The following is a 26696-nucleotide window of genomic DNA, read 5'->3' on the forward strand; positions in this document are numbered from 1 at the left end:
GTGGAAAACTCCATAAAAAAGGAGAGAATTTTCCATTAATAGTCGTCAGGTTGGTGTCGTGGTATAGTGAGTAAAACCCCTGCCTGCAATGCCAGCCTCCCATATGTACATTGATTTGAGTCTCAGTCGTTCTGCTTCCAATCTAGCTCCCTGCTGATGGTCTGGGAAAGCAGTGGAAGATGGCCCAAGTGCTAGGGCCCCTGCACTCAACGTGGGAGACTGAAAAGAAGCTCCTGGTTCTGGTCTTGCTCAGTCCCAGCAGTTAAGACCATCTGGTGAATAAACAGAGTATGGAAGATCTTTCTCCGCCTCTCCTTCTCTAATTGCCTTTTTTTTTTTTTTAAAGATTTTTATTTTATTTGAAAGTCAGAGTTACACAGAGAAAGAGAGGCAGAGCGAGAGAAAGAGAGAGGTCTTCCATCCACTGGTTCACTCCCAAATTGGCCACAATGGCCAGAGCCATGCCAATCCGAAGCTGGAAGCCAGGAGCTTCTTCTGGGTCTCCCAATTGGGTGCAGGGGCCCAAGGACTTGGGCCATCTTCTACTGCTTTTCCAGGCCATAAAAGAGAGCTGGATTGGAAGTGGAGCAGTTGGGACTTGAAACAGCGCCCATTTGGGATGCCAGCACTGCAGGCAGCTGCTTTACCCACGAGGTCACGGTGCTGTCCCCTCTCTAATTGCCTTTCAAATAAAAATAAAAAAATCTTTTTTTAAAAGCTTCAAAATAAGTTGTATTACTCTCAAGTCACTACAAACTGAGTGGTGACTTCCTTGAAGCCCAATGTTTGAATGAAGCATAGAATCTGTTTCTTTTTACATTTTATCTTGAAATAACCCAAGATGCTGCAAAAATAGTTCTGGTGTACCATTCACCGAGCTTCCCCAAATGTTAATATCTTAAACTACCACAGATCATCACATCCAGAAAAGTGGCAGGAACTAAGGAGACAAAGTTTCAAATCGCTCCTCCACAGTGCTCAGACAGTAGTAGGAGCTCCTAAGGAAAGTCCAACGCACAGGTGGGTCCTGAACAAACGACATGACGACTTTATTAAGGAAGGTGGAGAGAATGCTTTAAAAAAAAAAATGAGATGCTTTATGTTTTGCTTTTGTGACATCATTGACAAATATTAAAATTAACATGTATCCAAATTCCCACTACTCTATGGGTCTGTCAACGGACTTCTAATAATAAAGCCTTAAAAAACATAACAAAGTATTTAACAGAAAGATAATAAAGTTTCGCATCTGGCAGTGGGATCAAACGAGGGCTGGAGCAAACCAAGATGTACTCCTTTATGATGGTGACTTTAAACTCAAAGCAGCTTTGGTAACTGCGGGCTCACCATCACAGCTCCTGCCCTCCGCCGACCCCGCCCCGGGCATAATCGGATTACCCCGGGAAAGTGCTGGCCCTACAACTATTTTTGGAAAGAAGGGATTTTCCAGATTATTGAGAACCGTGGCGTCACCGGGCGGAGCTCGGAGCGCAGCCGCCCTCCCGGTCTACGCCCTGCTCCCGCCACCCCTGGGAGCCGATAAGGCTCACATTCCGGGCTCCTAAAAACCACCGTGCGGGAAGGCATTCCTCTGCGGACTCCTGGGGAGCCCCGGCTAATGACAAGTTCGCCCCGCAGCCTACACCCCACCCGCCAGCGTCCGCCACGGTCGGCCCGACGCCCGCGTTGTACTCGCCCCACGGCGCCGCGCCGACGCGAGGGGTGACGAGCGCGAGGACAGAGCGGGGCTCGAAGTCCCGGACTCATCGCTCCAGCAGCGCGGGGACCACCGTCAACGCGGCCCATCCACTCGGAGGCAGCCATCTTGCGGGCCCGCCTCAGCGTTCCCGCCGCTAAGCGCAGCACGCCCGAGCCCGAGGCCGCCCGCCGCACCGCCGCTCGCCGCGGGGGCGGGCCCGGCGCAGGCGCGGCCCGGAGGGACTAGTTGGCGGGCGCCGGCCGCGCGTGGTGACGTCAGGGCGGAAGCGCACGCTGCGCGAAGCGGCCCCGACCCGGCGGTCACGGGGATATCCGTCGCGCCGAGGACGCTGGTTAGTCTCGCTTCGGGTTCCGGCTGCGTTGGGCGTGCGTGCAGCTCGCTGAGACTATGGCGTCCGGGCCTCACCCGACCTCGACCGCTGCCGCTGCCGCCGCCGCCTCTTCGGCCGTCCCGAGTGCGGGCGGCTCCAGCTCCGGGACGACGACCACGACGACGACCACCACGGGAGGGATCCTGATCGGCGACCGCCTGTACTCGGAAGTCTCGCTCACCATCGACCACTCGCTGATTCCGGAGGAGAGGCTTTCGCCCACCCCGTCCATGCAGGACGGGCTCGACCTGCCCAGCGAGACGGACTTGCGCATCCTGGGCTGCGAGCTCATCCAGGCCGCCGGCATTCTCCTCCGGCTGCCGCAGGTCAGTGGGCCGGCCGGCCGCGTCTCGCCGCCCCGCCGCGTGCCACGGCCGCTGGGCCCCGGCCGACCGGGCGGCGGCGGCTCCCTGGAGCCCTGCGGCCTGGGCCCCGGCGGGCGCCCGGCGGGCGCGGGGGCGGCGGGAGGACCGGGCGGCGGGAGGGGGAGGGGAGGCGAGCGCGGCACAAAATGGCGGCGGCGCCTGGTGCGGGCCCGCCTGACCCCTGCGCTTCCGTTCTCTTCTCTCGTCTGCAGGTGGCGATGGCAACGGGGCAGGTGTTGTTTCACCGTTTTTTCTACTCCAAGTCTTTTGTCAAGCACAGTTTCGAGGTGAGCAGCTCGGAGGCGGGTGCAGAGGGATTTCTTCACCCGGAAGTGGGGGGGGGGGCTAGCGGCAGCAGCAGCCAGCTTTTCCAGAAAGGGAGTGGTTAGCGGAGGCCTTTGTACCGAGTTCGCACTCTCCGGGAAGTGGGAACCTTGCCCAGTGTGTTTCAGAAACTGGAAAATGGATCCTGAGCCCACGTGTCCTCCCGACACAAATTGCGATTTTCAGCCAAATGGGAAACTCCTGGGACGGAGCTTGTGGATCCAGAACTGAAAGGACTGGCGCAGCGCAGTGAAGGGAGTGTAGTTAGTAGTGTAGCTGGGAAGCATGTGTGGGGCCTGGGCATTTCCGTTGTAAATCCGAAGTCGGCAAAGGCCCCGGCTGGCTTCTGCGATTGCTTCCTATAAGTTCGATGTTGAGGAGGGGCTCTTGTCCTAACATCGGTGAACAGTTGGGTAGTCTGACCATTGTTTTTGGCCTTGCATGGTTTATTTTCAGATTGTTGCCATGGCTTGTATTAATCTTGCATCCAAAATCGAAGAAGCACCTAGACGGATAAGAGATGTGATTAATGTATTCCACCATCTACGGCAGTTAAGAGGAAAAAGGTAAGATTGGCATTATTGAACATAGTATCTCTTGATACTGCACCAATCATCAAGTCAAAAACACCTTTCTTTCTCAAGTCAATACAGACACAAATGAAAACTGACTTTAATCTAGGTGTCAAAGTTCACATAGGAATACTGATACTTAATTTGGAAAAAAAACAATTAACCAGCTATCTAAAGTTTGTAGAGGCAGTTTCATTTGTGGACAATCCTAACAGTGCTGTGAAGCCAGTCCCGTGATTTAAGATTAAACAAGAAAGGGAATACGTTTGGCTCAAGTGTGAGTGTATTCTGTAAGTTATTCCCCCCCCCCCCAACCACCACCTCTGGAAGACCGAAGGCTGAAAGTTTTAAACCCTGTAGTTCAAGTAAATACTGTGGCAAAGTTCTGTGTAGATTGTTTTTCTACTCGAAGTTCCAGTTAATTCTTTATCAATTGAGGTTGGCTTTTGTTAGAGTACTTCTCAACATTGAACTACGATAAATCGCATAATACCGGATCTGAAAGGACTGCAGGATGATAAAGTTTGAAGTTTGAAGTCAAAGGGATTAAACAGGTATTTTGTTTTGGTCAGATACAGTCTCAGTGAGTGGGTTAGAAAAGTGATTGGCTTTGGACTGATTTGCATTTAGATAAGGCCTTATTTGTTCTTGAAAGAAAATAGAGTCTGAAATAGTATCTAGGTGTTGTGACAGTGTGATAAGTTTGAGAACCTGTGTTCGTGTGAAGCGCTCCCAAAAAGTTTTGTTGCAGAATTTCCTGGATTGATGGATGACTTCTAAAGTATGCTGTGGAAGGGTATATTTGGTGTAGTTAGTTTGTGTTGACGTTTTAAGGAATTGTGATGGTAGACAAGCTTGGATTGAGTTTGAGCTTGTAAGTTGTTTTTGGAGTTGGTTGTTGGTTAGTGCCAAATCAGCATCCTGTACAAGTAGTGTTTATTGGCTGAATCTGATAGGCAGTAATGAAACTTGAGACAAGCAGATACAAAAGTAACTTTAAATTTAGTGTAGCCAAGAAGTCTGAAGCACTTATGTCCAGATACTTAGTTTTTTTACACTTTCCTTTTCTCCTCCATTTTATTTACCCTGTCTGGAAATAAGTTTTTAGTTCCTTGGTGAGGAATCCCTAAGTAATGGAAGATTTCAACTTGTGGTTAAGTATATTCTGAGCTTAAATTTGTGTTTAGATACTGGCTGATTTCCTTAGTGTGTTAAAAACAAACTCACTCACACCTCCTCTTTAGTCAAAGGGTTGTTTGCTTAAGGGAATAGTTTTCTGGTAGTATTCTTTGAACCATTGAGCCAACTAGTAGGCAATCGCATATGATGTTCTACTTTGAAATTTTCTTGTGAGTTTCTTGATGTTAGAGTAGATCTTCTTAACTGTAAAAACCCTGGAATTAAAGTAATCCCCACCTGATTGACTGTTGTGTCTGATGTAACTGGGTTTTTTGGTCATTACTGAGAAATTGATTTTGTTTCAATCTTAGAAGTCTGATTATAGCATGAAATTTAAAGGAGTTAATTGCATGGAAGCCTTTTTTAAAAACAGGATGTAAAAGTGTTTCTATGCATATTACAAGTTTACTCAGACACATAACTTGTATATGTTATTAACTTCAACTCTTTTTTCCCTTGCAACCGACTATACAGCGACCAGCTACATTTACCAAAGCCTGGGTGATGTGGAGTGGTACATAGAGATGAAGCTGTCGTCATGGCAACAGTGAGTGAAGTATCGAAAATCCCCAAGGAGAAGCCAGTGCTCTGAGAATAGGTCACTGGAATCGGGGACTAACAGGTTGGCCACTGGTGAACCATTTAGAAAAACTCCTGTTTCTTGTTATAAGCTTTTGTCTTTGCTGTCCAAGTTATTAGAACTGTAGCTTAGTGATTTTTTTAAATTTTTGCACAGATTAATGTCATTAGAAAGTACTGTTGCTATCACACTTGAGGTAAAGCATATCAATTTGTTGTGATTTAATCTAGTTTATGTGCAACTTTATACTGTGACCTTGACAATAACAGAAGAGATGTCATTCATGTAACCTTTAGGTGACTGGTTTTCAGTCCTAGCTACACAGAATCACAGGGGAGCTTTAAAAAAGAACCTCCTCCCCTTTCAGTTTTTTATGCTTTGATTATAAGTTCAGAGTTAATGGCTGAATTTAAAGGAAAGGTTGATATTTTAAAATAATTTGCTTTTGACGATGCAGCATGTATCTCATTAAGTAGGGTTTTTCCAGTAGTTTCAAAGAGATCATAATTTAATGCTTTTATAAAGACTGGTTTAATCACTGTCATTGAATATTTGTGCTGTGCTATTTTCACTGTATCTGTAATGGTAGAAGTTGGAGGAGTCTTAAGTGATACCATTTAGTCGATGAACTTCTGCAGTTTTGTCTGCGACTCTCTAGAGGGTCTTCTGTTTTTAGATACCTAAAGAAAGGGTGTCCCTACTGTGAAGTCGCAGGGCTTCACGAATTTCCATGTATGAAGTAGCAGTTTGCTTCCTTAAACTACCCATGTCATTTCAGTATAGTCTTTTGATAACTACCTTTACATGAGACTAACCACGTTTGGACCTCCTAACCTTATGGTTTTGTTGAGTTGTCTTTCAGTTAATCATGTTAAAGAAAAATAGCTATTCTTAAGAGATCAGGTGATAATTTTTCTAGGTATTATAGATCTCATAAAACTTGAAAATTAATCAGAAAATTTAGATTAGAAACAGAGAAGGAGGGTCTTTGAGTTCAATAATGGATTTTTCAGTTTTTCTGACTAGATGAAGCTTTTTTTTTTTTTTTTTTTTTGAGTTTTAGAATGCCTTTGTCCACAAACTTCATTGGCAAGGGAAGTTTGTGAAGGAAATTAAATTTTGCAAGGCTTATTTCAGTTTGATCTGAGAGTTTCCACAGAAAATACTAATTGATACTTTGTTACATATAAAGAAGTCACTTGTTCTTTTTCTGAACCTTTGCTTCCTACTGATCTGTGCTACATTTTTCCACTTCTGATACAAAATAACTGATCTCCAAGAGACAGTTGTAAATTACATGTTCCTTAAGAGTTCCTTGATTTGTGTGTTAAAAGTGATTATGAAGAAAATGTGGTGTCCAGTTCTGCATCTATAAAGTTAACTTTGAAAACTGCAGTTAATAGCAGGACTAAGCAAGAAGTTGAATGTGTGGATTTTGTATCATTATTTTGATGCCCTTGGGATTTTGATGCAAAAAAAGATTATGGCAAAGCAGGTCCAAAATAATTTGTTTTAGAATTACTTGGTGTTTAGGGTTTCTTTTGGACCAGATAGTTTTCCCAGTCATATAAGCATTCTAAAGTGATTAGGTCGTTAATTGCCAGAACAAGTGCATTTTATTGCCATTGAAGGCAACTCTAAAGGCAGATTTTCTTAGTAAGAAAATATTTAGTAAGAAAAAAAATCAGGGCTGGAAGATGAGACAACTTCATTTTCATAAAATTATTTTCATAGGGATTTTAACAGTGCATTTTACTGTCTGGATTGTAGGGGATTAAGAGTTTAGTGGTGTGTAGTTATAACACCAGAGCTGTTTTATCTCTAAATACCATTTGGAGACCCATCAAATAACCAACCTGTCATCAGAGTCTAAGGTGGATTTAACTTTTCCAAACGTCCTGTGACAGTGGTTAAACCTTAAAAATTATAAACCTTAGATGCCTTGTAATATCTTTATATATGTACATATGTGTATACATGTATAAAATGTTAAATTTGAAGTTTTTGTCCCAAAGAGCAGGTGTAGCCTACAGTCCTGATAAAATGGGTTCATTGTCTTTAATGCTAAAAGGCAGCCCATTTTCCCAGTTTGTAGCCTCAACACATTTTGTAACTACAGGATTGAACTGAGTAAAACTCATTTTTCAACATGTTAATTTAAGTAATAGCTATTTTGCTGCTTTATCAGCTCAGCTAGTTTCTGTGGGGGTGTAGTTTGGTAAACATACAGAATCGTTAGAATTAGTTTAATGAGCATTCCAGTTTTCATTATGACTTTAAATGGAAGAAAGCAAGGAAAATACATGATGGCTTCCTTTTTACTGATACTGTGTTACCCCAAGGATATTGTAGCACATTTCAGATTATTTTCTCACCTTCGAGTTTATGTGGTTTTTCTGGAGCTCATGTACATTTGATTGAATATTTCAGAATGACTATTTTAAAATAGATGGCGTGTTCCACCCCGAGTGAAAACTCTTAAGACTTAGGACTGAGAATAAATTGAGTATGGGGCAAAATATTTATTCTCCCATGTACTTGCCATATAATCAGTGTCATAATAGAAATGAAATTTTTGTTGGATGGCTTTAAGAATATATCAGAGGACATGGGTAAATGTCATAAACTTCTTTCTGAAGAAAGTGAGAAAGGCTAGTTCCTTAAAACTTCTTGATTGATTGAAAGCTTGGGAAGAAACCACTTTGAATTATAAGACTTAAGAGTGTATGGTAGGTCCCGCCAACCAGACATCAAAAACAAAACGCTTGAGGTTGGCATCATTTCCAAGTACTGTTTTCAAAACATTGAACTCTCACATACATGCAGTCCTAGGTATCGTAGAAACCCGAACATGAAATTCAGTCATCTGATGGAGACCTTGAATGTGTCCTTCTGGTTCCCTCTACTTCTCTTCTCTTGCATTGCGTACTAAAACATTGCCTAGTGTCTGCAGCTCTGACCACCTTTAGGTCTGGGTCACATAGGTGACACCGAGTTCTGAATCTGACTTCACATTTATATTCTTGGGTGATTTAGCTGATTCTTTAGTTTTCAATTTATTTTCTTAAAACAAAAACAGTGGTAGGTTCTTAGAACAGTTTGTTTAAACAGATTTCTCCCTTGGGGAATCTGAACTTGCTACCCACTAGTTTCTTTAATTTTAATGTTAGCTATAAAGTGGGTAATTTTATAGAATGAGTGCATTATAGTCTTAGAACTTTCTCTAGTGTTAAGTCTTGTCAGAAGCACTTTTTATCAGTGGAGTCTCTGGAGACCTAAGAGGTTTGTGATAATAGTACATCTTACTATTAGTAAATAGATAAATACATATATTCCTAAAGTGAAAAAGTTAATAAACCTAAGAGCATTTGAGTGAGCTTTTTTTATGGCAGTTGAGTTAGTTTCTTCGAGGAGCTTAGCCTAGATGTATGTATTTAATTAGCATAACTTGGACAGCACAAGATTAATGCTTTAACTTGTTTGCAGGAGTTTAAAAAGCTGGTTTCTGTTGCCAATAGTTGGTTGGAAGGGAAAATGGAGATGCCACAAATAAATCTTTTTGGATGTGCAAAACAGTTTTGATTTTATTTCTTACAAACTATAGGACTCCAAGCCCCCTGATCCTTGATCAGAACTACATTAACACCAAAAATCAAGTTATCAAGGCAGAGAGGAGGGTGCTAAAGGAGTTGGGATTTTGTGTTCATGTCAAGCATCCCCATAAGGTGAGTTGTAGAGTACAGAAATTACATTTCGTAAGTATTAGAGCTTTTCTTAAAAAAAAAAAAAAAAAAAAGAGTCTTTATCAGAGTGTTACTAGTTTTAAAAAGCCTTCTTTTGGATATTGAGATTTGTCAGTAAACTGGGAGCCAAAAAAGATACAGGTTGAAATCTTCACTTTAACTATATAACCATAGATAGTTTAAGGATTTTATTTATTTGAAAGGCAGAGTTACAGAGGGCCAGAGGAGAAAGAGGTCTTCCATGTACTGGTTCACTCCCCAAACTGCCTCAATAGTCAGAGCTGGGCTGAACTGAAGCCAAGAGCTTCTTCTGGGTCTCCCACATGGGTGCAAGGGGATGCAAGCACGTGGGCCATCTTCTACTGCTTTCCCAGGCCAGAACGGAGAGCTGGATTGGAAGTAGAGCAGCCAGGACTCAACCCGGTGCCCATATGGGCTGTTGGCACTACAGGTGGCTGCTTTACCAGCTAAGCCACAGTGCCGGCCCTGATAATTTCTTCTATGGTTAAGTCTCAGTTTGTCCATCTAGAAAATGGAGATGGTGCAATACCTGAGGAATAAAAAGTCTTGTTACAGAAGAACCCAGCACACTGCTTGTAACACAGTGAAATGTTTGGAGCCTGGTGGCTACTCATTGTTAACATTATTGAAAGTTTGTAGGTTTTTTCTTAGCATCTCTTTATTACCTATGAAAGCAGTTGCACAGTGGTTGTGAGTGGGTGCTTGGGTCAGGACTCTGGCATAGAAGCTTGGCTCTGTCTTTAGCTATGTAACCTTAGCAGGTGTCCCTTAGTTTTTGTTTTTCTAAACAAAAATGGGAATAATGATGGTAATACAGGTACAGAAACACCTAATATGAAATGAGGCAAAGCTCTTCACATGTAGTTTTTACTCATCATATTGTGTTGAGCTTCACTGGGAGAGTACTAGTGTTTGATTAGTGTTATACTTATAACAGCATTACACAGTATCATAGCCATTGTGTCACTTTTCCAAAGCAGAATTTGTGGTTTTGGAACATGGTAAGGTGGACCTTGGGAAATTAGAGTAATGGTCACAGAGCTTATCATATAGTAAGGTGCTCTTGATAAAATATTTTTAATTGAGTTGACTAACCAGTTTTTTTCCCAGTATAATTGGGACATAAGTCTAAGCATAGTTTTTATAAAACCTAGTAACTAGTATATTAACCCATATTTAATCTCGGGTACACTTTAGGCTAGTCTGTGTTTATAACAATGCAGTTTATAGATAGAACTTGAATCTAACATTTCCTGTGACTTTATTGATTGAATTCTGTACTCTGGGGAAAAAAAAAACTAATATGCTAAATTGAGTTTTTTTCCCTTGTTCTTCAGATCATTGTTATGTATTTACAAGTCTTAGAATGTGAACGTAACCAAACCCTGGTTCAAACTGCCTGGTAAGTTGCTTTTTTACATTTCTTTCCTAGCCAGGAAAACAGAAGCAGAAATAAAGTAAGTTTCATTTTCCCTTTCCAAAATAATGAGATAGTTTGTTTTGGGGCTTTTTGTTTTTTTGTTTTTTAACTAAAAGGTAAATAATGCTTATTTCTGCTTCCTGTTTTCTTGGCTTGACTAATTATTTTTAATGGAGAACTCAATTTAACTTTGTTCTTTTTTCTACTCTTTAATTAAAGGGTAGTCCATGATGGTAAGTCATAGAACTCTGCCCTCTGCACTTCAGCCCATGACCTCAGGATGGCCTGATTGGCTGCCCTGCTCTCCAGCCAATCCAGTGCAAGCTCTCATCCGAGATTCACTGAAGTGGTCCATATCCATCTGGCAGCATCTTCTAGTTCTGTCGGGGTGTCAAAAGGATTTGTATATTTGCTTCTAGAAGTAACTATTCAACATGCCTATGTATTTAATGTATACCTGTAACTATCAAAATGAGTAGTTCATTTTTGATAGATTTGTTGTCCAGCCATTATGAATTACATGGTTTTTTTTAATTAGAAGTTTGACTAAACTTATATTTATAGTGTGTATAGTGTGAATTCTACCAAAGGAGGCTACAACCTGCAACTTAGAATGAGCACCAGTTCCTATATTGGGTTAATTTATAGCTGATAATATTAGAATTAAAAAGTACTTTATTTTTAATAGACTTTAGAATTGCTTAAACTCAGGATCCAACAAGGAGTTTGTGGCTTAGCCACAACTACTATTTCATAGAACTGTTGATGTGTGTAGGACAATGTTCTAGATTTTTCCATCAAGATAGCCTTTTTTATGGCAGCCATGCTTTTGGACTAAGTTAATATTAGTAAAGTTTCACTGCTTTTATAAAATGCATGACATTTTAAATATGTATTCTATAAAACAGATTTTAGAAATTTCTATGGGTGTAAGGATTTTTAAGTAATCCATTTAATTATAGTTTAAGCTTTTCAGCGATTTGTAAAATTTCTTTAATTTGGGATTATTGTGGGGAGGGTTCACTAATAAATAGTCTGTTGCTTTTATTTAGTCAAATAAGGTTTGTAAACAAGGCCATTATATATTGCTCTTCGCTTCCCTACCTAGATTCTCTGATGTAGCTTAGTTTTCTTTAATATAATTTGGTGGGTGCTTACTATTGAAAATGCCTCTGTACCCCTGTCACAGTATTTTGAGTTTTTGAAAGAACTTGATTGACACTGCTTTTCATTGTGGATAAAGGAGAGATGGTCACTAATTAATGGCTTGAAGAACTGTTGGAGTGGTTTATCATTTATGAAACTAGTCATGTTGGAATTGACTTTCAGAACATTGCTTTTTACAGAATTACATGTTTTTAAAAAAACTTCAGGGGTAAGTTCTATTTGGAAAGTTATATGGAATTATTTGAAAGTTTTGCTCATATTTAGGAAAATTTGAAGAACGATTCTAGTGTTAAATTCTTATTTTGATTTTTCTTTTAAAGTTTATTGTTATGCTAGAATGAGGATGTGAATACAAGAGAAGAAAAAAGAATAAAGTAGATTGAGTCTCCAATTTTATGTAAGGTTTGGAAGAATTTATTTGTTTACATAAAAAGCTTATAGTTGACATATCTTTCAGGAATTATATGAATGACAGTCTTCGAACCAATGTTTTTGTTCGATTTCAACCAGAGACTATAGCATGTGCATGCATCTACCTTGCAGCTAGAGCACTTCAGGTAAGTGTAGACAGCCTGTTTAGTTCTGTAGGACAGATCACAAGTATTATCAGCGGTTCTAATAAAAACCAAGGAAAACTTAAAGCATTCTATTTCTGTGGTTTAGATTCCACTGCCAACTCGTCCCCATTGGTTTCTTCTTTTTGGTACTACAGAAGAGGAGATCCAAGAAATTTGCATAGAAACGCTTCGGCTTTATACCAGAAAAAAGGTAATTTCTGTTTGCTCAAGTTTGTGCTGATAGCCTTGGTGCCAAGAATCTAAATTACTGCAGAGGAGAAATAATAATTCATTGTCCTCCAACAGCCAAACTATGAATTGTTGGAAAAAGAAGTAGAAAAAAGAAAAGTAGCCTTACAAGAAGCCAAACTGAAAGCAAAAGGATTAAACCCTGATGGAACTCCAGCCCTTTCAACCCTTGGAGGATTTTCTCCAGCTTCTAAACCATGTAAGATACATTGGGACTTAATGAATTGGGGACAATGAAAGTTTTAACATTTATGTATAGAAGTAAATATGTCAATATCATTGTCTTTTAAGCATCCCCAAGAGAAATAAAAGCTGAAGAAAAGTCACCAGTTTCTGTTAATGTGAAGACAGTCAAAAAAGAACCTGAGGATAGACAACAGGCTTCCAAAAGCCCTTACAATGGGTGAGTGTATGTAGATTAGAAAACTAGCCTGAAGAATCTTGTGCATACTTTGTAACACTGAAGAATGTAACTGAAATACTTACTTATTTATTTTTTTGAAGGGTAAGAAAAGACAGCAAAAGAAGTAGAAATAGCAGAAGTGCAAGTCGATCAAGGTCGAGAACACGATCACGGTCTAGATCGCACACTCCACGAAGACAGTAAGTCATTGTTTTCTTAGGAAAAGCAATTCTTAAAAGCAGGTTGTATCAAGCATCTCTTAGTCTAGAATTGGATTTGAAATGATCTTGTGAGGCCGAGGGGGGTAGGGTGACGTGTACTTTCTGTTTTATGGTATTTTACCTTAATGGCATTTTAATTTCTCATGTTTGAAGAAATGAGGGCTGCCCACAAAATGCTATGGAATTACCTTGTTTATATTGTAAAAACATTGCCTTTCTGTTCCATTTCAGATAGGAAGTTTCTTATAAGTAACCAATAATCAAGTTAACCATAGCTGAAGAATCAGTAGTTAGCTTTTGTAATTACATCGCTAGGTCCTGTGGCTCTTACTCTTCAGGGGTTCCTTTGAGCATGTGAGAATCGGTAAAAAGACTAGTTCTAGGATACTTTGCAGTTATTATTTCCCTCCTTGGAATATAGACATGGAATATATTTGTTTAAGATTCTCTATTTTAGGCTTGGGTGGGAGAAGTTGAGGGGTGGGGAGGTTTAGAAAAATTACCATTTTGACTTGTAACTAATGGAGTTGGTAGTTTTGTTTTGAATCTTTTAGAAGCAGCCATCAGTATAATATGTTGCCCATAGAGACTGAATCTAAACCTCCAATTTTTATTATCTAAGTTACAATAATAGGCGGAGTCGATCTGGAACATACAGCTCGAGATCAAGAAGCAGGTCCCGCAGTCACAGTGAAAGCCCTCGAAGACATCATAATCATGGTTCTCCTCACCTTAAGGCCAAGCATACCAGAGATGATTTAAAAAGTTCAAATAGACATGGTCATAAAAGGAAAAAATCTCGTTCTCGATCTCAGAGCAAGTCTCGGGATCACTCAGATGCTGCCAAGAAACACAGGCATGAAAGGGGACATCATAGGGACAGGCGTGAAAGATCTCGCTCCTTTGAGAGATCTCATAAAGGCAAGCACCATGGTAGCAGTCGCTCAGGACATGGCAGGCACAGGCGTTGACTTTGCTTCCTTTGAGCCTGCATCAGTTCCTGGCTTTGGCTATCTACAGCGTGATGTATGGACTCATCATTAAAAGCAAACCAATTAGGATTTGATTTTTTTAAAACTCTCTAGGTCTCTAGAAACACTGAGGACATTTCTTTTGGAAAGAACTATGTTAAATTTTTTTGCACATTAAAATGCCCTAGCAGTATCTAAATTGAAAACCATGGTCAGGTTCAATTGTACTTTATTATAGTTGTGTATTGTTTATTGCTACAAGAACTGGAGCGTGAATTCTGTAAAAATGTATCTTATTTTTATACAGATAAAATTGCAGACACTGTTCTATTTAAGTGGTTATTTGTTTAAATGATGGTGAATACTTTCTTAACACTGGTTTGTCTGCATGTGTAAAGATTTTTACAAGGAAATAAAATACAAATCTTGTTTTTCTAAACTGCTTCAAATATCTTATTTAAATAAATTATTAAAAAGCAAAAGTTTAATAGTAAAATTGGCTGTCCTGATTTTCTGATGAACTTTTCTGTACTCCATTAGATGTAGTTTGAGATGATTAAAAATGTGATTTTTATCTGTATTGTGAGCTATTTGTAAGTCTTCACTGTGTTTATGGATGAAGCAAATGGCAGTGGCCCAGCAATGTAATGTTAAATGCTACAACACTGAACTGAGAGTGTAATTTGCACTTGAATGGGACCATACCGGTAATTTTGAACTGGTTTCAAGTACTGTTTCCAAAGGGAACTGTCCTGAACAGCCTTACGCACTGTGACAGTAAATAAGACTTAATCATTGAGGCTTAACATTTTTCTATGGTCTAGACATTGAATGATGGGATTTCTTAATTTATTTGAAAGAGTGACAGGAAGAGACAGATCTTCCATCTGCTGATTGACTCCCCAAATTATCAAAATGACCCTAGGCCAGGCTGAAGCCAGGAGCCTAGAAGTAGTCTCCCAAGTACTTGGGCTGTCATCCACTGCTCTCCCAGGTGCATTAGCAGAGAATTGCATCAGAAGTGGAGTAGCCAGGACTTCAACTGGCACTCCAGTATGGGATGTGGCTCTCCCAAGTGGTATCAAGGAAATGAAAAAACTGGTATCCAGTGAAGACAAAGGTACTTCAGAAAGTTAATGGAATTAAAGGATTGTTGGAAGGAGTTTCAAAATCTATGCAATTTTTCTCCATAATACACATTTTGTATGAACCTCTTAAAAGATTTATGCATGAATTTCAGAGGACTTTCAATTCTACTTTTTATTTAACTGTCTGAATTACATTGTATTTTTCAAGTTACATTGAAAGGATTTTCCCAATATATTAGAAGTGAGCTTTGAGATCTTCAAAGTTAGAAAAATTATTTAGAATTAAAAGAATTAAATTTTCTTTACCCACTCTCATTACTTACCTTGTCCACTAGACTTGGCTCCACATGATTTGCTGCTGTTTCCAAAAAATTCAAATACACACACACAAGGAGGTTTACTGCCACTAAGGATGTTTAAAAAAAGTTACAGCTTCGGAAGAGGATGCCAAAGATGACTTCCAGATGTTTCCTCACTGGCAGGCAGTGGTGCTGGTAGGATAGCTTCACAAGGCGACCACTCTGAAGCAAACGATTCATTTGGATGTAAAAGTCTGGTATGTTACTTAAATCAGTTATATTTCTATGAAAACTAACATGACGTAGCATGTATTAGCAACTCAGGCGAACTTGAAAGAACAGTTCATTAAGAGTGCTCTTTATACTTCATGTTGCTGAGCTGTGAATCAGTTTTTTAAGACCTTTAGCTACCTCAATATGAAACCTTTCTTACTGAAGGAAGGCAAGTGTCAGCAAAGTCCATGGGAATTTAGAATCCTTGCTTGGAAGTAGGAGCATTGTGGTTGAAGACTGTGAAGAGGAGTTGGCAGAGGGTACACCTGCATGTGGAATGCAATTGTTTTTCCAAGTGGGCTTTGCACATGAGATAAGGAAGTGTTTCCTAATTGTTCATTGTGCTCCTGACTTTAACTTCAGAGCAGCATAAGGTTAAACTTACGCTATTCTACTTCTAGAAGCATTTAAAATATAGACTGTATTTTGAATATATACATATACTATGAATTTTCAGGCTAATGTAGGAAATTTGGAACACAGAAGTTAGAGTACCTGTCTCAGCTCCAACAATAATGATGCATTCATGGGCAGTGAGCATTGTTTATACCCAACAAATTCATCATTGAGTCACACAAATTTCATCTTTATCTCAGTCTAAAATATAAAACTTTATAATATAAATATTAAATACCATCTAACATCCAGATTGCCCTTCCTATTTCTGATCATTTTTACAATTGGCTTCAGACAAGGTGCATATTCATTGCACTGACTTTAACCACAGATGTCCTCTTTTTTACTTGGAATTTATTTGGAGAGACTGCTCATGTCCTAAGGAGTTTCCACATTCTAGGTCTGTTCACTGTAACCCTATGCTGTCAGGACATTTTTCTATTCCCTGTTTCCTGTAAGTTGGTGGGTCTTGAGACTTGATCAGATTCAGCTTTGATGGCTTAGCCTTTTTTTTGAGGAGGGTGGTGTCTGCAGTTCAGAAATCTGGAAATTGAAGCTGAGTATTATTCTAGACTGGTGCTGGATTGCTGTCTTCTTCACTTGTATTTTATGGTATTCCCAATTCTGAATCATTGGTGCTGGTATCTCAGCAGCCTTGTTTCCTATGTTTTCCATGTCTCACCTTTTTCCCCTACTGTCATGAATCTTGTAAATGCAAATAAGTTGTTCTAATGATCTTTAAAAAAAAAAAAATTGAAAGGCAAAGAGATCTTGCATTTGCTTGTTTACTCCCCAGATGTCTGTAGCACCTGGGCCTGGGCCAGGCCAAGACCAGGAGCCTGGAACTCGGCCTCATTTCCTATGTGGGTAGCAGGGGCCCACGTACTTGAACCATCACATTCTGCCTCCCAGGGTGCACAGTAGTAGCAGGAGGCTGGATTGGAAGCATAGCTGTGACTCCAACTCAGTGAATCCAATAGGGGATGCAGGCATACCAAGCAGCAACTTAATCCCTGTACCAAACACCTGCCCCAATTCTGATTTTTAGTACAAGTCTGTTAATGTTGCAGAATGTGATTTTTAGAAAAATTTATCTAAAAGGCAAAGTTAGATACAAATCTTCCATCAGCTGGTTCACTCCCAGGGTTTGGCCAGGTGGAAGCTAGGAGCCTTAGAACTGCCATCTGGGTCTCCCACATAGGTGCAAGGGCCCCAAGCACTTGAGCCATCTTCCTCTGCTTTCCCAGGCACTAGCAAGGAGCTGGATGCCACAACATCAGTCCCTAATAAGTTCTAGGCTGTGCTTTAATAGTTGTAAGTGTTATCACCATTGCCATCAATTATTAACACCAGTTTGCATCCAAAGTCTTTACTAGAAATTTAGTTTTCATGAAAGTTTGCAAAAATGAGACAGTTTCACAATATTCATTTGTCCTAAGAGCCATATCCTAACTCAGCATGAGTTGTAATAGATTAATTATAAAGGATTTTTTAATTGAAAAAAAGTTTATTTTCATTTCATTTGAAAGGCAGACAAGAGATCTTCCATCTGCTGGCTCACTCCCCAAATGCCTGCAACTGACAGGCGAAGCCCAGGAACCTGGAACTCTGTCCTGGTTTCCCACATGGATGGCGGAGACTCAGGTACTTAAGCTGTCAGCTGCTGCTTCCCAAGGTGTGCATAGTAGGAAGCAGGAAGTGGAAACAGAAGGTAGGACTAGAAGCCAGGCAGTCCACAAGATGTGAGCATCGTGCCTGCTGTGCCAAGCACTGGCCCCGTGTGATACTGTTAAGGCCAGTTTTGAAAAAAATGGAACTTGAACCGTAGGAATAGTGAGGGGCTTAGTTTAGCTGGAGAGATGGAGAATATACATAGGATTTAATCAGGAAAACCACTACTACATATGAAAATTGGGAGCAGTATTCGTTGTGTGCACATTGAGCCCCTTATATCTGGAAGCCACATCTTGACAATAAACATTTGAACTTTGTCCATCAGGGCAATGGAAAGAACATGGGATTCTATGTCAGCTCATTATGTGACTTGGCAAGGTATTTAACCTCTTGCTACAAACTGCCTCTTAAAACGGCATTTTGTAGGTTGTGTATGGAGCATGTGGGAGGGATTTCTATTTTTACTGCTTGCCATCCAAAAATAGTTCATATTAGAAGCACCTAACTACTCAGAGAAGTTTGAACTTTCCATTTCTTAGGAACATAATTCAAAAGATGCCATGGGGCAGGTGTTTACATAGTCTAGTGGTTAAGACTGGGTAGCCCTGTGTCCCCATATCAGAGTGCCTGGTTCGAACCTTGGCTCTTGCTGATTCCAGCTTCCTGCTAATTCAGACCCTGGGAGGCAGCACAGAGTGATGGTTCAAATAATTGGATTCCTACCACCGACTCAGAAGACCTCGATTGTGTTCCCAGCTCCCAGCTTTTGCCCCAGCTTCAGCTGTTGAGGGCACCTGGGGAGGGAACCGGCAGATGAATGCTTTGTATCTCTGTGCCTCTAAAATAATTTTTTTTGTGGAAAAAATATGTTTCAAGATGCTAGTTGATTGAGATCTGATTTTGCACAATACAAGTCTTAAACAATTAAAAAAATGAAAATACTGCTTGAGATCTTGGGTTCTCAGTGTCCCTTTGGACTTTCTGCTTTTCTCATCTATGTGTAGTAGAAATCTAACCCAGTGCTAAGTACACAGGAAATTCCTACCCTGCCTACTTTTACACCCACTGAAATCCCCTTAGATCCACTGTCACCTTTCTGGTATGGGTAGTGGCATTTCTCCCCCCCCCCTTTTTTTTTTCTCCTCTCCTCTCCTCTCCCCTCCCCTCCCCTCCCCTCCCCTCCCCTCCCCTCCCCTCCTCTGATTTATTTGAGAGGGAGAGAGGCTTCCAGCTGCTGCTTTCACTCCCAAATGGCCACAATAGTTGGAGCTGGGCTGAGCTGAAGCCAGGAGCCAGGAGCTTCTTTGAGTCTCCCACATGGGTGCAGGGGCCCAAGCAGTTGGGCCATCTTCTACTGCTTTCCCAGGCCATAAACAGAGAGCTGGATGGGATGGGGAAGAGGAGCAGCCAGGACATGAACTGGCACACGTATGGGATGCCAGCTCTGCAGGCAGAGGCTTAGCCTACTGCACCACAGTGCTGGGCAAGGCATTTCTTTCTAGACTCCTTTGCCACAATCTGTTCAAAGCAGCTAAAATGATCTATTTAGAATGTCACCACCTGTTGCTGTAATACATAATGCCTCCAATGGTTTCCCATTTAACTGCATAAAACACAGCACTTGCAGTCACTCCCATCAGCTCCACATTTTCTCTTCTCACTCATGCACATCTCTGTCTCTGAGCCTCCCTGCTTAGAATGCTCTTCTCCCAGATTTCATGTAATAGGCCCCCACTCCGAAGTCCTGCCTCCAGTGGGGGCTTTCACCACCCTGTCTAGAATAAGCTCCTCTAGACTCGCCTGTCGCTCCCGTCGGCCCACACTGGCTTTTTCCTAAGGCTTACCCTCCAGCAAGCTGTTTGACTAAGACAGTGGCAGGGATGGGGCTTCCTCCTTACTGTATGCCCCTCACCTAATCTTGAAGTATCAGACCCACGTTGGAGTATGTACTGAACACTACCTGCGGGATGAATGAATGCCATATCCTGCCATGCCCTGACACTTCTAAGCCATCACTGTGACTTGTGCTTTTCTGTTTCAAAATCTGATATGTGTTCCGTAAATGAATTTATTCATTTTACAAAAGTAAGAATGGGTTCCGAGAGCCCATGGTCTAGAGCCCAGGGAAGCAGACCCGTGGGCCTTGAGTCAAATCTGGGCCTATGCATGGTTTACGTGTATCATGTTTCTTTTCAATGAACCACTGGCTAACTTTTTTTTTTTTTTTTTTTGTAACTTAATACAACTTAAATTCATTCTGTAGCTGACATTTTTGATTGGAGCCAGTCACATTAAAGCCTAGACTTGAAGCTGCTGTTACAGAGACCCACAGTCCCTCAAGGCAGCAACGGTTGACGGGTGCCAGGTAACCCTCTGAGAAGGGTGTCCGTGCTCCTGTGCTGGATGCCCGGTCACCCTGCTGCCTGCAGTCGCTGCAGCCAGGCGTCGGTGTGGAGCCTGCCTGGAATCTTGCTCCTTTCATTTCCTGATCTTGGCAAACATCTCAAGACCTGTGACTGTGTCACTGTACGGGCTGCTGAGTCAGCAGAAAATCAGATCGATTCCTGTGTCCAGCACCTCTCCAGTGTGTTTGAACCTTTCCAAACTTTTTAAAAAGGTTTATCTTACCTGAAATGCAGAGTTACCAGGAGAGAGAGACAAAAAGAGAGGTCTTATATCTGCTGAATCATTCCCCAAATGGCCGCAATGGCCAGGGCTGAGCCAGACCAAAGCCAAGAACCAGGAGATTCTTCTGGGTATCCCATGTGGGTGCAGGGGCTCAAGCACTTGAACTGTCTTCCACTGGTTTCCCAGAAGAGAGCTAGATGGGAAGTGGAGCAGCCGGGACTCAAACTAGCTCCCATATAGGATGCCAGTATTGCAGGAGGCAGCTTTACCCCACCACACCACAGTGCCAGCCCCCAGACTAGAATTTTTTACTTGAGCAACTCTTACATTGCTGGAGCACTTAGAGAAAAATTTCACAAACTGATTTATCATATTTCCATAGAGCAAATAATACATGAGATCTTTGTACAGAGCAATTATAAGTCTAAGGTTCACAACAGGATGGAAGATCTCTCCCTTGGTGAGTGTCTCCCTGTGGCCTGGAGGGCCCTGGAAAGTTTTCGTAGAAGACTGGAGGGGCTGGTGCTGTGGTGCAGCAGGTTAAAACCCCAGCCTGCAGTGCCGACATCCTGTCAGGGGGGCTGTTTTGAGTCCTGGTTGCTCCACTGCTGATCCAGCTCTCTGCTATGGCCTAAGAAAGCAGTAGAAGATGGCCCAAGTCCTGGGGCCCCTGCACCCGTGTGGGAGACCCGGAAGAAGCTCCCGGCTCCTGGTTTTGGATCGGTGCAGCTCTGGCTGTTGCAGCCATCTGGGGAGTGAACCAGCGGATGAAAGACCACACCCCCCCACACCCGCTGCCCCGTCTCTACCTCTCTGTAACTCTGCCTTTCAAATAAATAAATCTTAAAAAAACAAACAAACAAACAAACAAAAAACTGGAAACAGAGTTGGGCTAGGATGGAAAGGACTTTAAAAAAAGGACAAAGAGGAAGAAGCTATGTAATACAAAAGCAAGTGCCCCGGTGTCAATCCAGGGCAGCCTGCAATATGCTCTGGGAAGCACTAGGCCTGTGCATCTTGGAGCAGTGGAGCCTGTATGGGGAATCATGAGAACCAATACTAAAGCAGAGACAGTGTAGACTGTAGGAGTTCAACTTCCTAAGTTCACTGCTTAGCTTCTGTACTTACCGCTGTGTGAATATGCATGAGACTTAATCACTTAAGCTTTCATTTTTGCATCTGTGAAAAGTTAGTAGTTAATCCCACTGGATTCAGGTGTAATGAGAGTGGAAGAAATGCATTTCATGCAGCTAACATTAGGCTTGTAGTCAGTGTTCAATACATATGACTATCATTGTTAGCCTCGACAGATGCTTGTGGATGCGAGACTTGGGTGTCTTGTGGGACAGAGAGCCTTTATTGTATGCTGGGGGTGGCCAGCTGTGCTGTTTCCCAAGGTGCTGCAACAAACTGTGACACACTCAGTGGTTTATAGCAGGGCCATGCTCTGCCTGAAGCCTAGGACGGAGGTCCTTCCTGCTGCTTTCTAGCTCTGGGTAGTTCCCGGCACTCCCGGTCTGACTTGTGGCTGCCCTTTCTTCACTTGGCCTATTTCTCTGTGTATGTCTTCTCCTGTTAGAAGGATACCAGGGCCTACCCCTTAATTCTCTCCTTAATGAAATCTGCAAAGACCAAATTTCCAAATAAGGTCACATTCTGAGACTGCAGGAGGACATGAATCTGGGGAGGAAACTGTTCAACCCACCATAGTCGTATAAGAAAAACAATATTCAAATTTACCAAGGAAAACATCTTTAGAAACTTATTTTGAAACAACTTATACACAAGTTGCAAAAGCTGTCAAAGAATTCGTGTATATCCTTCACCGGTATTAACGGTTTACCACATGTGGTTCGTCACTCACTGTGTGTAGTATCTTCCCTGATGCTTTAGAGTAGCTTGCAGTCATGATGCCCGTATACCTCTAAGTGCTTCAGTATCTATTCCCTGAAAACGAGGATATTACCCTATTTATTTATTTTTAAGGATTTTATTTATTTGAGAGGTAGAGTTACAGACAGTGAGAGGGAGAGACAGAGAGAAAGGTCTTCCTTTGCCATTGGTTCACTCCCCAAATGGCCGCAATGGCCGGAGCTGTGCTGATCTGAAGCCAGGATCTGGGAGCTTCTTCTAGGTCTCCCACATGGGCTCAGGGGCCAAAGGACTTGGGCCATCTTCCATTGCTTTCCCATGCTATAGTAGAGAGCTGGATTGGAAGTGGAGCAGCTGGGACTAGAACTGGCGCCCATATGGGATGCTGGCGCTGCAGGCAGAGGATTAACCTACTGCACCACAGCGCCGGCCCCGACCCTACATTTTTATAATATAATCTTTCTTTCCTCCCTCCCTTGTTTTATTTATTTGAAAGGTAGCATGATGGAGGGAGGGAGAGACAGGGATGGATCTCCTGTCTACTGGGTCACTTCCCAAATGCCCACAACAGGCAGGGCTGGGCTAGACTGAAGCCAGGAGCCTGGAACTCCGTTCAGGCCTCCCATGTGGTGGCAGAGACCCAAGTACTTGAGCCGTCATGCAGTGGCTTCCCAGGCACAACAACAGCAAATTGGGTCAGAAGCAGAGTGGCCGGCACTTTGGTGCAAGAAGACTTGATCTGCTGCACTGCAGTGTTTGAGAGGCAGATGAAGAGACAAAGCTCACATCTGCTGGTTTATTCCTCGAATGCCTACAGTGGCCGGGGCTGGGCTAGGCAGAAGCCAGGAGCTAAGAACTCAACCCAAGTCTCCCACATGGCTGGCACAGACCCAACTACTGAAGCCATCACCGTTGCCTCCCAGGGTGTGCATTGAATGTAAACGAGTGGTTTTATAGAATATCCCTTAATTTTGGTTTATCCAGGATTTTCTTGTGATTGGATTCAGTTTTGTGTTTTTTGCAGAAAGTGAGGTTGTGTCCTCAGCGCATCAAATTAGGAGGCACCTGATGTCGATTTATTCCCTTTACTGAGTGTTAACTCTTAATCTGTGGTTAAAGGTGCTGTCTGCTGGTACACGCTACTAAAATGCTACGATTTTGCCCTTTGTAAATTATAGGAATCTTAAGCGGGAAGTACTTTAAGGTCATATAAATATGTTTTTAAAATCCTACTTCTACCTACTAATTTTAGTATACTTTGATGGTCTTTGCCTGAATTATTTTGAAATTCAGTATTTATTCTACCCGTACCCACTGGAATCTCACCGTAAGAAAGAGCTTTTTGTCTTCTCTGTCATTTATTAATTTGTTGACCAAAGCCGGCGCCGTGGCTCAATAGGCTAATCCTCCGCCTGCGGCGCCGGCACACCAGGTTCTAGTCCCAGTTGGGGCGCCGGATTCTGTCTCGGTTGCCCCTCTTCCAGTCCAGCTCTCTGCTGTGGCCCAGGAGTGCAGTGGAGGATGGCCCAAGTGGTTGGGCCCTGCCCCCGCATGGGAGACCAAGAGAAGCACCTGGCTCCTGGCTTCAGATCAGTGCAATGTGCCAACCGCAGCGCGCCGGCCACAGCAGCCATTGGGGGATGAACCAACAGAAAAGGAAGACCTTTCTGTCTCTCTCACTGTCCACTCTGCCTGTCCAAAAAAATAAAATAAAATAAAAAATTTGTTGACCAGTTTGCACTCATTCTATTGCGTTATAATCCATTACTGTTGTTATTTTATTGCTCAAATTGCCCCAGATGTGGCCAGTGGGAATCCTTTTAAGATAATGCCTGTGTCCTTAAAGATGAATTCTTTTTTTAAAGATTTATTTTTTGTTTGAAAGTTAGAGTTACAGAGACAGGAGGAGAGTCAGAGAGAGGGAGAGAGAGAGAGAGATCTTCCATTCACTGCTTTACTCCGCCAGGTGGCCGCAATGGCCAGGGCTGGCCAAGGCCAAAGCCAGAAGCTAGGAGCTTCTTCCATGTCTCCCACATGGGTGCAGGGGCCCAAGCACAAAGGACCATCGTTCACTGCCTTTCTAGATGCATTAGCAGGAAGCTGGATTAGAAGCGGAGCAACAGGGACTTGAACCAGTGCTCCGATATGGAATTCCTGCATTGCAGGCAGTGGCTTAACCTGCTGCATCACAACACTGGCCCCAGGATGGACATTTTAAAGACTTCTTTCCCTGTTGTGACTTTCTAAAACATTCACTCCATTTGTGCTTCCTCTAGGTGTGTTTAGCTAGCTCTTTGGGAGCATCAGCACTGGCTTCAGAGAGCGTGAAGTGACTTTTAGATTCACAGTGACTACACTGCCAATGTATAGGGCATCTCTTGGCTGCAGTTTCCAGACAACTGTTTTTCCCCTCCACAACAAATCTCCATGCAAGATCAGTTCCCTGCTCTGGCGATCTGTTCTTTCTGTAGTTTGCAATATAAGTCAGCAATAAGCACTTCTGCCACTAGAGGCCACTATTTGGTTACATGTGATCTCTTTCCAAGTTTCCTTTCAGAAAGCTGATCCCCAAGCCTTATTCTGAACACAATAAGAACTTGTGTTTACAAAGGAATGCCAGCAGTTTTATATATGCCCAATTAAGCCTCATTTAGGCCCTTGACTCAGACTTGAACCCTTGATAAGAACTCTAAAGGGGCATGCCTTTGCTGACTTCTGCTGGCAGAAGAATAAAGATAGCAACAGCCCTATTTGTATAAGCACTGCACACCAGATGCCATTCTGTTTCACAATTACTAACTCGTTTTACATCTTTGGAAAGCCAGTGGTGGGAGAAATCCATGAGGTTGTGATAAAGTATCCACACAACAGGATGGGAGTCATCAAGTCTTTCAGAGCTCCACCTGGGGGCTCATGGGAACTTGCCTAGTTGTCCTGCAGACACTCACGCCTTAGCCTTGTCTGCTCTTGGTGGTTGCAAGCTAGCCAGGTCTTGAGATCAATCCCAGTACCCTTGGGTCTCCATCCCCTCCCTATTTAAGGCTGTGCTTAGAGAGCCGGAGGGCGTTTGCTTTGCCCTGCTTGGCCTTTGCTTCCTGGAAGTAGAACTGATTGCTCTGGAGACTGCTTCCAGTTAAGTCTCAAGGTCCCTGACAAGGTTGGAGACTGCTGCTCCTAGCGAGCAGTGGAGGAAGGGGCATGGGTTTTGGAGTTAGGCTGTCTGCCCCTCCTGCTTAATGACCACGCTGAGAACTGCTCAACTCCTCAGAGGCTCAGTCTCTGCCTGTGTGTGTGAAGAATGATGGAGCTCCTCCCTAGTGTGGTGAGAAACTGTAACATATGCAGAGAGACCCTGGAAGAGAGTGTGTTGGGGGTACTCGATACATTTGTTATTCTCACTTCCTTAAAGTGCAGCCTAATTCCCAGCAATCAGAAAAGCTGACCCCCCCAACAAGACCTTGGTGGAGGGAGTCCTCCTGCAGCCTGTGTTGTCCCCTGAGGAATTAAGACACACTGCTGGGGGCTGGCCGGTGTGGTGTCTTGTGCCTGGCCTATTTCTGCACCTAAACTCCAACCCGAGCCCAGACTGTCCCTGTCAGTTGTTTATATCCTGAGTCTTCACCAGGTAGCCAAAACAGTAAGTGCTCAGTGAATGACTGTTGGTGGCCGAGATGAACTGAAGTGGGTTCACAGATATTTATGGGGTATTTACAGTGTATCAGGCACTGAGAATATTGAAATCAAGGCCGGCCAGCCCCCTCGGAAGCTCCTGATGTGGTGAACACTTTCCCCAGAGGCCTGAAGCGCTTAATGTCCTTTTCCTCGCATCTGACTCCCAGAGTGACTTTCTTGGGGCAGTTGGGTTCACCGTGTCTCAAACAAGAATCAAATGCCAAGTGCACAACCCAGAGCGTTTTCACATTGGAAAGGACATAACATGGCATTTAGTGCCCAAGAACCCTGGGGCCCTTCAGGACCTGACAGGCTGTTCCCACCACGCGCTCCGGAGCTCAGCAGCTCCTGTTCCCATCAGGGTGCAAGCTGGGGAGGTGGCAGGCCGTCTCCCACACTCCCTTCACCATGAGCGGTAAGTGCGAGACCGAGGCTGAAGCCTGGTGAGGGCCGGACTCCCGCAGTGAGTCATTCTAGCAATACTGTCTCTGCATGATTTGCTCTTGGGGTGGAGTGGATGCAAGGCGAGAGCATGGGCCAGACAAAACGAAACCATCTGTTGGATTCACAAGTGGCCACAAGTCATCAGTTCAACCAGTGTTCAACCGACTTTTAAGTGTTTTTAGCACAAGAAATATAATTTGGGGGTTTCGGAGAACAAGTGCTGTCTGGAAACCAAGATGATCATTGAAGGAATACTGTGCATTGGCAAAAGCTTTACTCTTTCATGTGGAAAACCAAAGTGACTTTTTTTTTTCCAGGAAAAGGAAGGCTTTCAGAAGTTAAACTCAGTTAACCCCCTGTGCAACAGAATAAAAAATAAAATTTCTTATCTGGCTTCAGAACTGGCAAGCAACTGTGCTGGGAACACTTCGTAAATATTCATTGATGATGAACGTGTGGACAGGCCAAAGAACTGTGTCGCCATTTCA

At 42.8% G+C, this 26696-nt stretch overlaps 1 protein-coding gene across 4 annotated transcripts; it reads left to right on the forward strand.

Annotated features, from left to right (window-relative positions):
- The first annotated feature begins 2040 nt into the window (after nucleotides 1-2040).
- Nucleotides 2041-26617, forward strand: CCNL1 (cyclin L1). Of its 4 annotated transcripts, none has more exons than XR_009868118.1 (13): nucleotides 2041-2416; nucleotides 2668-2742; nucleotides 3236-3345; nucleotides 8715-8835; nucleotides 10212-10276; nucleotides 11919-12018; nucleotides 12125-12229; nucleotides 12325-12466; nucleotides 12559-12670; nucleotides 12772-12870; nucleotides 15286-15506; nucleotides 17448-17562; nucleotides 26526-26617. XR_009868118.1 is itself a non-coding variant. In XM_062212610.1 (11 exons), the coding sequence occupies exons 1-11, from the start codon at nucleotides 2108-2110 to the stop codon at nucleotides 13860-13862; spliced, it is 1587 nt and encodes a 528-aa protein (XP_062068594.1). In that variant the 5' UTR covers nucleotides 2049-2107; the 3' UTR covers nucleotides 13863-14298. The 4 variants fall into 4 exon arrangements, 1 of the variants encoding a protein (XP_062068594.1); XR_009868119.1 differs by lacking the exon at nucleotides 26526-26617 and adding an exon at nucleotides 18252-18477; XR_009868117.1 differs by lacking the exon at nucleotides 26526-26617 and having other exon boundaries at nucleotides 17448-18493.
- Nucleotides 26618-26696: the final 79 nt, after the last annotated feature.

Source organism: Lepus europaeus, chromosome 2 (genome assembly GCF_033115175.1).
Source record: "Lepus europaeus isolate LE1 chromosome 2, mLepTim1.pri, whole genome shotgun sequence".
Lineage (NCBI taxonomy): Eukaryota > Metazoa > Chordata > Mammalia > Lagomorpha > Leporidae > Lepus > Lepus europaeus.

Excerpts from the sequence above, each read along its gene's own strand:
- CCNL1 (XM_062212610.1), top strand. The coding sequence starts at position 2,108 with ATGGCGTCCGGGCCTCACCCGACCTCGACCGCTGCCGCTGCCGCCGCC. Across the intron at positions 2,743-3,235 it reads TTGTCAAGCACAGTTTCGAG|ATTGTTGCCATGGCTTGTAT; the intron begins GTGAGCAGCTCG and ends GTTTATTTTCAG. Across the intron at positions 3,346-8,714 it reads CGGCAGTTAAGAGGAAAAAG|GACTCCAAGCCCCCTGATCC; the intron begins GTAAGATTGGCA and ends TACAAACTATAG.